At 51.4% G+C, this 12,500-nt stretch overlaps 1 protein-coding gene across 3 annotated transcripts in view; it reads right to left on the reverse strand.

Moving 5' to 3' along the window:
* Nucleotides 1-12,500, reverse strand: part of zeb2a (zinc finger E-box binding homeobox 2a) — a 51,851-nt gene that overhangs the window by 6,412 nt on the left and 32,939 nt on the right. For 2 of the 3 annotated variants that reach the window (XM_070837728.1, XM_070837727.1), the window contains 7 exons: nucleotides 8,358-8,651; nucleotides 8,087-8,155; nucleotides 6,716-6,910; nucleotides 6,218-6,432; nucleotides 3,585-3,693; nucleotides 969-2,863; nucleotides 1-151 (listed from right to left, as the gene is read on the reverse strand). The exon at nucleotides 1-151 is cut by the window's left edge and continues 27 nt beyond it. In XM_070837728.1, coding sequence (XP_070693829.1) covers nucleotides 1-151; nucleotides 969-2,863; nucleotides 3,585-3,693; nucleotides 6,218-6,432; nucleotides 6,716-6,910; nucleotides 8,087-8,155; nucleotides 8,358-8,651 — 2,928 coding nt within the window. The remainder of the gene's footprint in view (nucleotides 152-968; nucleotides 2,864-3,584; nucleotides 3,694-6,217; nucleotides 6,433-6,715; nucleotides 6,911-8,086; nucleotides 8,156-8,357; nucleotides 8,652-12,500) is intronic. The other variant, XM_070837730.1, reaches the window with a different exon arrangement.

A 12,500-nucleotide genomic window follows, 5' to 3' on the forward strand; every position in this document is an offset into this window, starting at 1 on the left:
GGGAACTGGTCTTCTGGAATGTTTTGTCGCACAAGTCACAGGCGTACATACCACTTTCAGTCTTCTTCATCTTCTTCCTGCACAGCAGCGACTCGTCTGTCAGGTCGTCCAGGCCCGACAGATAGTCCGCCGTCCCGTCCGGCAGCTCGCCCTGAGACACGCACACAACACACAGTAATCCCGCACCTGTCCACACCTCCTGCTCCCCCCCCCCCCCCGGCGTCGTGATCCCACGTCTGGACGGGGCTTAAAGGCCCCGCCCGGTAAGTCCCCCTCATCCAGGAGACATATGGGGCTGCCGGGGTGGCGTGGCCACAAAGACGCTCTGATATCAGGTGAACGGGAGTGTGGCCGGTCCTCGAACGCCCTGAAACCGCCTTCACTGACTAAACCACCACACCCACCCAGAGCTTTCAGCCCCGTCACTCTACCTTCATCAGCAGACGACTGCAGTGGAGCCAAACACGTTCAAATGTCACCGACCTCCTTTTACTACCTACCAGTCACTCAGACACCAGGATGAGGACACAGAGGACCAGGGGGAGAAACAGGGGAGTTCTAATTCCCATATTTTGCCTATTTATTTGTTAATTTATTTCATCTCTTTAAACTCAGCAGAAGTTGACAAAAATCGTAACGTCGACACTGACAGCCGACCTGCTGATGGACCTTGTGGTGAGACTGTTTTATATTCATGTCCTCTCTCCGATCACCTTCATGACGTTGATTTACCGCCTTAAAACACACTCCCACACAGCAGCATCAACTGCTCCTGTCTGTCTGGTGATTTATTTTCACCGTGAAGGCTGCAGATCCTCAAATGAGACATTTTAATTGAGAGCTTAAACCGGTTAGCACCAAACAGAGGAAGGACTTGTTATCTACCAAACCCTGAACCCTACAAACACCCACATTAGTCAGTTTCAGGTTCGAGGAGTTGTTAAAATATTCAGATTGGCGAGTTTTACCTGGAAACCTGGTTTCCGTTGGTATTTCCTCCTTTGCTGCATTTCGGCGAAAGTGGCAGCCCCGGTGGCGTAGGTGTAGGCCATGTGGGGCAGGAAGCTCATGGGGTCGAGGCCTGGGTAGGGCCTGAGGCCGGGGATGGATGCCTGGGCCGGAGACATGAAGGTGGGGGGAGGAAACGCCCCATGAGGCGGTAGTGAGGTGTAGACGGGACCGCCAGCGAAGGGATTGATCCCAAAAATGGGACTGGTGCTTTTCTCCAGCTGGTGGACGGCGTTCCCCCTACCGCCGCCGCCACCGCCGCCGTCAGAGCCCACAACCTCCTTCTTAATGTTGATCAGGTCCAAAGGCCTGAAACCCTGCTCCTGCCCTGGCGCCTCACTGTTGCGCTCAATGGTGAAACCATTGGGCCGGTGTCGCCTCTGCGCCACGTGTTTGGGCAGCGACAGATCAAGCGGCGTGTCACCAATGGCGTCCTCAGAGGCCAGGCTGTTCGGGGTGAAAGAGCTGCTCTGGGAATTTTTGGAGGAGGTCGAAGAGAGGTTCAGTGGCGATGGCGTGTCGCTCCTCAGGTGGTCCGGCGGGTCCAGCGGTTTGTCCGCTGTCGTTGGCCTGCTGGCTGTAAGCCGGTTGGCCTTCGCGAGTCTGTGGGTGGCGTCGCCGTTAGTGAAGCCTCCGTGTAAATCTACAGCAGGCAGCAACATCGGCGACTGGCTCAGGCTGTGGCTGGCGTCCGGTCCACCGCAATCGGGAGGGGGCGACTTTCTCCTCAGACCGCCGACGTGGTGGCTCTGACTCTTCCACTGAGCGAACCACTCCCTGACGAACTCCTGAGGAAGGCCGATGGCGATGGAGATCTTGAGCAGCTCGTCTGAGTTGGGCTCGGTGTTCATGGCGAAGTACGCCTTCAGCACCGACACGTGGTCCTTGAAAGGGTGGGCGGGGCTGGTGGCGCGCTCGGTGCTGGGCAGCTCGGCGGTCACCCCCCTCCGGCGGCTGGCGGGGCTGCTCTCCGCTGGCTGCAGGACGGCTTTGATCTCCTCGTTCATTTTGCACAGGTAGCGCTCGTGCTGGTGCAGCGGGATCGGCCCGGGGAACGCCTCCTTGCAGTATTGGCAGGAGAACGGCAGGAACTGGTTCTGGCTGTCGTGGGGTTTCTCCTCACCGCTTAGGTCGGCCAAGGGGTTCAGCCGCTCCTTCTTGACGTCCGCTGTCCTCTTGGACTCGTCGATCAGGCTCTTGGCCTCATTGACCTTCTCCAGCGTGTAGTCGATGATGCTCTTAGTGGGGCTGCCGTGGCCCCGGGCCGGCGTCTGCTCCTCCATCTGGGCACCCAGCTCCTTCATGTAGGCCCTGAGCTTGGAGAGCTCCTCTGGGTTCTCGTCCATCTTCTGCCGGCACACTGTGTTGTCCACGATCTGCAGCACCTTCTGCACCTCGCTCAGGTTGCTCCCCAGTGACCCCGCGTAGCCCAGCAGGGGGAGCTCTAGGCCAACGCCTCCCAGGTGCTGGAGGGGGCTCTGGGAGGAGGCATGGACGCCCATGGGGCTCCCGCTACGGCCGTTCAGGTACACCCCCGGCCCTCTGAACCCGTGCTGGGAAGCCACTAGCAGCCGGTACTCGTTGAAGTCCGTTGGCTCGGTCTTGATGTCGAGCTGGCCCTGCTGATCCAGCGGCCGCCCATTCTCCAGTTTATGGCGGAGCTGGGCGAGGGCGGGGCTTCCGGGCGATGAGGTGGCAGAGTTGGGGGAGGAGCCGGGCTTGGCGCTGCTTCCGTTGCGGACTCGCCCGTTGACGGCGATCAGGCCGATGCATTTCTTGCTGCTGATGTGGGAGCTGTAGGAGCCGGAGTGGGAGAAGCGCTTCTTGCAGTTGGAGCATTCGTACGGTTTCTCACCTGCAACACAACACGAGCTTCGATCAGGATCATCAAACGGATCAGCTGGTCGATCAGTTAAGAGTCTGGCTCCTGATGATTTGACTTGGTCACTTTCTGAAACGCTAACGTTTATAACTATTGTATGATTGTGTATAGAACGTCTCTGGAGCTGCCCTAACAGTAACCCACTGTGGGGATCTTTTATCTTTATTTATTATCATTTAGCTCAAGTATGCCATCATTTCTAATGTAGCTCAACATGTATAACAGCAGGTTTAATAAAACTGAACAACGTAAAATAAAATGAAGAGATAAAGTGGAACACAATAGAATGGAGACACGGCCAGCAGAGCATCATCCTTTTCTGGACTTTGAGTCTTACAGCTCAAAGTCTTACAGCTGATGTTTATTCACACTCATTCTGTTTCTACATTTATTATCTTATATCATCCTACATCTTATATATTATAAAAGTCTCTCCAGAATTCTAATTTCACATGTGTGTCCTGATACGACAGAAAACACGTTGGACCCTAAACGCTGCTGCAGAATAACCCCCCGCCCCCCATGTTCATGTTCAGGTACTTTTCTCTTCACGTTGTGTGTTTGTTTCTGTTGACTGACATCAGACATTGTCCCCCCCCAGAGATTAAATCTCTCTGGTTTCTGTCTGATGTGTGAGCCTCTGTGCTGTGAAGCTCTTCAGAAAAGGCCGTGAGTCATCCAGCGTCCGACTCACCGCTGTGAATGCGAAGATGCTCCTTCAGGTGATGTTTGTACTTGAAGGCTTTTCCACACTCGCTGCATTTGAACTTGCGGTTTCCAGCTCCCTCTGTGAGCGGCGGCGGCTGCAGAGAGAGAGACAGACAGCAGAGTGTTGGAGGGCGAGTGGGAAGAGAAGCTGACGGGGAATTTAATAGTATTTAGTGGAGCAGATGTGAGAGATGCTGCTTTTGTGAGGCTGCTTCTGAGAAGCAGCGTGGGCTGGCTCTGTGCAGAGGTAACAGTCTGTCGTGGAGGTGCATTCCCTCGGTTTGAAATGCAAATACAGAAACAAACAAGCACAAACAGAGTGCCCCCCCAGAGAGAGTGGGAGCTCCACACGCTGCTTTCACATGCAGAGGAAGAAACACTGCCTCACGCAGAACTCAATTCAAAATGTCCCTGCTCTTCTCGGCTCAGGTTTCATCTGTTTCCACAAGTTGAAATCAAACCGACGACACCAGAAAGGGGAACAAAAGGTGCCGAATCATCAGCCCGACCTAAAAATATCCCCACAGCCAAAAAGTCAGGTTTGAACCGTGCTGCTGAGTCACAGAGAGCGCCCCGCTGCAGGCTGCCAAAACGGCCCGAATTTAACACTGAGGCTGGTCAGGCTGCGACATGAACGTGTTTAAATGTCTGTAAGAAGCTTTTTATCACTGACAGATCAAACATGTCTGCTCACACAGTCACACCACGTCACATATGAAGCTTTGCTGCTGTTTTTACTGGATCTTTGGTTTTCTCCTGTGAACTCCGTGTCTGTTTGTGTCTGTTACTACAGTACTACTACAGTAACGCTGTGAAGTAAAGTCTAAACTGACTCTGGTACAGGTTAAAGTCTTGAATTCAAACTATGACTGAAGTAAGAGTACATGAATATTATCACTTTGCATACCAGAAGTAAAAGTACTAGTTTGTATGCCTCCTTTCTGAGAAGTTCATTATTATAGAGTATTATTTATCATTCACCAATGGAATCATGTCAGAGCAGGTTAATATTGAAGGTGTGCAGAAGATGTTAAATACTCCACAACACACCAGACTCCATTCATAAAATCAGTGTTAAAACACTGTGTTTGGATCTGGACTGGCCCTTTTAAACACCAAAGTCACACAGTAAAACAAACAGACAGCTAAAACCCCTGTTTTAGTGAATGTAGTCTGGTGTGTGTGCAGAGAGCGATAGAACAGCTGTTTGGTGCCATTGCAGCCTGTTTAAAGGGTTAAAAACACCAGACCTCTTGTGATTTAGAGCCTTTATTCAGCTGGAAAAATAAAGATGCTGCTCGGATCTGTAGAGTTGAGGATTTTGGACTAAAGACTGATAGAAATCCACTATTATTGTGACTAAAGGCTCCTGCTCCACTAAACGTAGCAGGTTCTCCCTTTAACAGTTTAACTCTGAAGAAGTACACAAATAAACAGTCACTTAAAGTCATTTGGGGATTACGGTTGTTTAAACCAGCAGGAAAACGACCATCTGCTGCTGGTTAGACCATCGTGGGGGGGGCAGGTATGATCTGAGGAGGTCTGAGGCCGCCGGCTTTAACTCAGGAAATCTCATTATGATCACAGTGTAATTGGTAAATGGAATGATTGAGCTCTTAGTTACCGACTCTAATGTGAGTTTTGGATGCTGAGCGGCAGCAAACAGGCGAAACATTCAGCTGCAGCTTGTTATTAGATTACGTTTAACACCCTGAACTATCTTTACACTGCTGAGACGTTTAAAACGAGCTGATCTCTCACAGCAGCTTTTACTGCAGAGGAACAAGGTTAAAGGGCTCGTCGTGCTGCTGGTCACACTGGGAGGACTGGGGGGACTGGGGGGACTGGGGGAACTGGGGGGACTGGGAGGACTGGGGGAACTGGGGGGACTGGGGGGACTGGGGGGACTGGGGAGACTGGGAGGACTGGGGGAACTGGGGGAACTGGGAGGACTGGGGGAACTGGGGGGACTGGGGGACTGGGGGGACTGGGGGAACTGGGGAGACTGGGAGGACTGGGGGAACTGGGGGGACTGGGGGACTGGGGGGACTGGGGGAACTGGGGAGACTGGGAGGACTGGGGGAACTGGGGGGACTGGGGGGACTGGGGGGACTGGGAGGACAGGGGGAACTGGGGGGACTGGGAGGACTGGGAGGACTGGGGGGACTGGGGGGACTGGGGGGACTGGGAGGACTGGGGGGACTGGGGGGACTGGGAGGACTGGGGGGACTGGGGGGACTGGGGGGACTGGGAGGACTGGGGGGACTGGGGGGACTGGGCACTTTCAGCCCTAATTTCATTGTACCGCAATGACAATAAAGGCTGTTCTATTTGGAAAATAAAGGTCTGACGCTCCTAAAACCCCAAAATATTCAGTTCACAGACTCGAGGATGAAGAAAACCAGAGACTCGTCCTGACGCCCAAAGTACCTGCGACAGTTTTACTTGTCGCAGCAATGTTTTAAAGTGTGAATGTTCGCTCAGACGAACAGTAAGAACTCCACATCCGAGGCTGTTTTTTAAAGTGCTACACACGTGTTTTAGTCATAGATGACGTCTACGACGTAAAGCACCAACATACAGAAACAGCACCACAGAAGAAGAGCGGCGGGGGTGTACCTGTTCTCGGGCAGGTTTGTGTGTGGTCATGTGACGCTCCAGCTGCGTGCGATGGCTGAAGGTGTCGGCGCACAGCGGGCAGACGAAGCTCTCCTCATTGTTCTCGTGGCGATATTTGATGTGTTCCTTCAGAGACGTCAGCCGCTTGTAGCCGCGGTCACAGTACGGACAGGTGAGCAGCTGGGCGAAGTCGTCAGGTGTGCCGGACAGCAGGTCTGCAGAGACAGAGGTCAAAGGTCGGTCAGTGGGGGTAAACAACCACTGGTTTTCGGTGAATCTGTTTTTATGATTAGTCGGCTTTTGCTTCGACCTCCTGCAGCTTTTATTCACCACTTTATGTCGCCCACTGTCGCAGGAGGTGCTGTTAGCACGTTAGCATGTTCCTGTTTAAATGGTTCTAAAATAAAGACTAGAAGATTCATTGTTTCTGCAGCACAACACTGCTGGATATTCTGTGCTTTTTGTTTTCAGTGGATTTCTTTATTTCACTCGTCTTACCGTGCTCGCCCTCGTCCTGTCCGATGGCCTCGGGCGTGCCCAGTCTTGTCACCTCCTCTGGGGCTTCTGGGTAAATTATGGCAGTATCGCTGCGCTGCAGGTACTCGGCAATAGCTGCCGGGTGACCATCACCCTCCTCCAGTTTACGTTTCAGGAAGTACTCGTCCAGCTCAGAGACGCCCTCCAGTTGCTTCACTGGTCGCAGGAAACAAACTGCGATGAGTTCAGGGCCACAGCAGCTTGTAAACACCAAACATTTAGTTTTCGGAACTTAAATGAGAAAAGAGTGTGTGGCATAAAAAACATGATCATCTGCAGGAAGATGTTTGTTACACTGTGAAGCAGCAGAGAGGAAAGTGAATACTAGAAATTGCAGTGTGAATGCTGCCTGCTGAATAGCTGACGCCACACTGCATTGCTGCCTGTTGGTTTAAGGTTCCATGATTTGAGTGGCGGGATTTCCTACTGCCTATGAATGCACCATGTGCGTGTTTCTGTGTGTCAAATGTCACAAAATGGTAAATGGTCTGTATTTGTATTTCTCCTTTCGAGTCATTTCAACTACTCAAAGCATGAAACTAAAACTGTGAAAGAAATCAACAAGCTGAGTTACACTGAAACAGCTGGAGGTCCTGTGATTGGTTAAAAGAAATGTCAAGTAATCAAGTGAATGGAGTCTCTAGCTATAACCTTTATCGCTATGAGGAAGCTATAACCTTTAAGTGGAGGAAGTTGAAGAGGATTTGAACATTCAGCCCAGAGAGTTGAATGAATATATTAAAAGGTTTAAAAGCATTCACACCAATAATAAAGAAGAGGATAACTGCTGTTCAGCAGCATTCACACTATTAACATATATGAATGTAAGCAGAGAGGACCCAGAATGGAGCCCTGAGGAACCCCATCACAACTGTTAGAAATCTCACTTCTTTTATTGACCTTTTCAACAACTGTATGAACCATACTGCAACATGTGTCCACTGTCATGAGATCTACACCTGCCAACCCCAACATGACCCCCCACCAAGAGGACGAGCACAAGCTCGGACTCACATGATACAGAAGGAGATGCATTTATGGCAGGAAAAGACAAAAACTCATTGAGTTTATAGGTTACAGAGAAAACTACGGTGGCATATCAGGACGGTCGTAACTAAATATGGTGTCATAAAGGTCAAACTCACAAATTCATGAGAAAAATGATTGAACACCCACAACAGCAGTCACTATGGGGTGAATACAGAACACATGCATGTGAAGCAGAGAGGACCCAGGATGCAGCCCTGAGGAACCCCTTCACAACAACAGCTGGAAACTACAGCTTCACTTATTTTATTGACCTTGCATTATATGATGATCATGTGATCTCACCTGCACTGTTTCCCGCCAGCTGCAGTGACCCCTCTGGACCGACAGCTTCGTACTCTTCTTTCCTGTCAGCTGTTAAACAAAACGACACAGAACAGACTTTAGTTCACCTCCTCTTCCTTGTGCTTCCTGTCAAGCACTTGGCTCTGATTGGTCCGTCCTGACCGCAGCTGATCACCAGCAGATCCAGTGAGTGTCTTTTCTGGAGCTTTTGAAGCTCATGTGATGTGGTCAAAAGCTCCATAGGCCGTGCTGTGAGTGGTCGGGGACTCACCAGAGCCGTTCAGGTGTCCGTTGATGTCGTCTCCGAGTCTCCAACGACAGCCAGGGTTCTGGACCCCGTCCCGGCCCTCCGAGGCCTCCTGGTCTCGATAGGACAGCAGGGCGTGCGCGACCCGGGGCGACGCCTCCAGAGGGGGCACGCCGGCCGGGCTGCCCGCCTCTTCATCATCCCCTCCTCCTCTTGCTCCTCTGGGGGCGGTGGTAAGGCCGCCGTCCTCTGAGACCAAAGTCCTGTCATCCTCGTCTGTCTCTGAACCGGTTTCCACCACGTTGTCATAGTTCAGCACTGCAACACCAACAGACAGAAACCTTAAGACCAGGACCAGGACGACTATGTACACATACCGTGTTACTGGTCAACCACAGCAGAAGCTGGTTAGCTTAGCATAAAGACTAGAGACAGATGGAAACAACTAGCTTAGCTTAGCATAAATACTGAAAACAGGTGGGAACAAATAGCTTAGTTTAGCATAAAGGCTGAAAAAAGGTGGAAACAGCAAGTTTTGCAAAATGACAGGAAACAGGTAGCAATAGTTAGCTTAGCTTAGCATGAAGACTGGAAAAACAGCAGAAGACAGGTCACTTAGCTTAGTATAAAGACTGCAAACAGGTGGAAAGAGCTAGCCTGGTGACGTATCAATAACCAATACTACCAAGAATAATACTGATCAATATCTGCTAACTGACCCAGCAGCACCAATCGGAGCGACCGGTCTGAACTCTGAGCGACAGACAAACGTGTGGTTTTGTGTTTAAGTGTTGCAGCGTAACATGAACACGAGGATGTAAACCAAAGGGGGGGGGCGCCATGACATCATGGGAACCAGTGGCGGCCCGCCAGCCGAGGAGCAACTTCCCGGCTGATTTTCAGATTTTATGTGCTGCTGTTTCCGGACAGGAAAGCTTGACGTCGGAGCGGCTGCAGGTTCCCAGGGAGCGGAGGGAGGAGCAGGGAGGAGCAGCAGCTTATCTCCTCATAATATGATCTTTGTCTGGGCCGCTCGCCTCCCGGACAACTGCACAACAGGTGCAAATTAAAAAGGGGAGCCACGGTGGGCTGGGCCGAAATCTGCTGACCTGGGCTGAATACCAAGAACGGGGGCGGGGGTGCAGGGCGTGGGACAAAACCAGCTTTAATAAGAGGTGTGACGGGCGGGTTTAAGGGGGGCTCAGCCGAGTAATGCCCCGTGTGATCAGCGGGAAGAAAAGACGGGGCTGAAAAGTGAGATGTGAATGCTCGTTGTGTGGTCTAAGGTATATGTGGGGATATAATATGATCTCACTCAGCGACTTAACTCCCCCCGTCCCCCAGACCCCCGCCCCCTCGCCCCCTCACACCCACGGCCATTGTGCTGTTTGGCTTTTGGCTGAAAGCATTTCTGACCTGCAACAGAGGAGGAAGAAGCAGAAAGCTGCACGTCCTTCATTCGATTCAATAAAAAACTACAAATCAGTCTGAAGAACTTCCTGTTTACATCACAAACAACTACAAAAAAGAACTACAAACTGAACAAATATTTGTTTTTATTCCCCTTAGGGTTAGGGTTCCCCTTTAAACCAAAAGTTATTTAATTTACAAGGTTTTATATTTTCAGGAGCTTTTACAGGGTTTTTCTTCATTCAATACATCTCCATACAAATCTAAAGGCAAAGAGTTCAACAAACCAAACTCCATTCACCGTTTCTACTATCTCTGACTGTTGGGGGGTAATTCCACCTTAAATGTGAGTGTTGAGTGTGCAGCAGCAGGTTGTTGGAGTGTCGGGTGTCTCTGCACTCTGATTGGTCGGTGGGAGTGTCGGCGGGCAGCGGGCAGACACAGAGAAGCTCTGACCCCCCGAACAAAAGACATTCACTGTGCTGTTTGCCAGCCGGGTCACATGACTGCAGCAGAGTGGCAGATGTCACCGGGGGCAACGCAGTCTGAAAACACCATCCACCATTTTGTTCCTCACACACACACATGCACTAACTCACACACACACACACACACTAACTCACACACTAACTCACACACACACACACTGCAGCTCCGTATGTTGGTGACACTCATAACTCGGCTGTGTTTGGTGACTGGGAGCAGGTCTGATGGAGCAGGTCTGATGGAGCAGGTCTGATGGAGCAGGTCTGATGGAGCAGGTCTGATGGAGCGCTCCACCCCCGCCGTTGTGACCTGCTGATGTCACAGAGCTGTTTTGTCTGCAGCCTTTGTGTTCATTCAGGGAGCCGAACACAAAGCAGCAGCGACGACGCGTCGCAGAGCATTACCCCCCCACACACACCCTCCCCCTCTAACCCCCCCCCCCCTTTACAAAGACACATTGCCCCCCCAGTGCCGTCATCCTCTCTCCTTTGGATGAGGAACACACTCGTTCTTCTAACGCAAACAAAAACCTCCAGCTGTTACTGGGGGGTGGGGGGGGTTATGTGAAGGCGTATATGTGTGAGCGTGTCACATGACTCTGAAGCCGCCCGGTGAGCGGCGGGGACATCAGAGTGACCACGAACAACCACAAACACCAACCAGACACTTGTCTCCAGAAAAACCCAAAAAACACAAGACAACGAAAACACGACTTCTGACGAGCTCAGGGACGAGGCGCCGCCGCCGACCGTCCGCTCACCATTGTCATGGAAACATCTTCAGGTGGACCCAGACGATGGCTCTTTAAAACCGTATAACTCAACCGCAACCCTCCCCTGGAAGGGACTCGCCCCCCAGGTTGGGGACCGCCGTCTCTGACGACCTTCAGGTGACGATCGTCGTCCTCGGCGGGTCGCCCGATGGCGCTGCGTTTGAGGCAGAGAATCCTCCTGATCGGCTATCCATCAGCTGATCATCAGGATCAAACATCCCATCAGAGACAAACCTTAACAACAGCAGCCAATCACGGCTCTCCACACGATGACATGTCAGCCATCCACTGTGAGGTGGGCGGGGCCTCCAGGCATCCAGCCATGGGTCGGCGTGTTTTATCTCCTTTAAAGATTTAAATCCTTCAAAGAATCCTCTGAGAGTCCTCCAAGTGACCCCCCCCCCCGCAAAGATCCAATAATCCACAAATCATTCGATCAGATTGATCTGATCAATCAGGTCCGATCGGACGGCGTCTCCCTCGTCCAGGAGCTGCGTCCACATCCTGCCGCCGACTGAAAGGTAATGAGAGATGAGACCAGCTCTCTGTCTCTCTCTCTCTCTCTCTCTCTCTCTCTCTCAGATCACCTGAGCAACCACCAGAGGGGGAGGGGTGAGGTGTGTGTGTGTGTGTGTGTGTGTGTGTGTGTGTGTGTGTGTGTGTGTGTGTGTGTGTAGGTCGCTGCCTAGCGGCTACGAGCTGGAAGTGACTCATCACACAGCAGCAGGTAACAGACACATGGACAAAAGTATGTGGACAGCTGAAGTTACCTCCCTGTCCAGTTCATATGGAGCTGGGCCTCAGGCTGTCCACTTACTTCTGTCCACACCTGAGTGCTCACAGCACTCCGTCTTCACACAGTAAAAACACTTCATCAAAATTTAAAACGCTCTGGTTTTCAACAGAAAACCTCCCTACACGCATGTGCTACCTGTTAGCTCAGCATTAGCATGTAATTAGTGATTAGCTTGGAAGGTGGATTGTTAGGCTAACAGTTTCCCTCTGCTTCCAGTGTTTGTGCTAAGCTAGGCTAAACGACACATACGAAGTGTGTGTTTTCAGCTCTGTCATGTTTTAGTGAGTAAAATAAAGCTCAGAGTGTGTGTGTGACTGTGTGTGAGTGTGTATGTGACTGTGAGTGTGTGTGAGTGTGTGACTGTGTGTGAGTGTGTATGTGACTGTGAGTGTGTGTGAGTGTGTGACTGTGTGTGTGTGACTGTGTGTGAGTGTGTGTGTGTGTGAGTGTGTGTGTGTGTGACTGTGTGTGAGTGTGTATGTGACTGTGAGTGTGTGTGAGTGTGAGTGTGTGTGTGACTGTGAGTGTGTGTGTGACTGTGTGTGAGTGTGTATGTGACTGTGTGTGAGTGTGTATGTGTGAGTGTGTGACTGTGTGTGAGTGTGTGTGTGACTGTGTGTGTGTGTGTGTGTGTGTGTGACTGTGTGTGTGTGAGTGTGTGTGTGACTGTGAGTGTGTGTGTGACTGTGTGTGAGTGTGTATG

This window comes from Pempheris klunzingeri, chromosome 10 (genome assembly GCF_042242105.1).
Source record: "Pempheris klunzingeri isolate RE-2024b chromosome 10, fPemKlu1.hap1, whole genome shotgun sequence".
Taxonomy (NCBI): Eukaryota; Metazoa; Chordata; class Actinopteri; order Acropomatiformes; family Pempheridae; genus Pempheris; species Pempheris klunzingeri.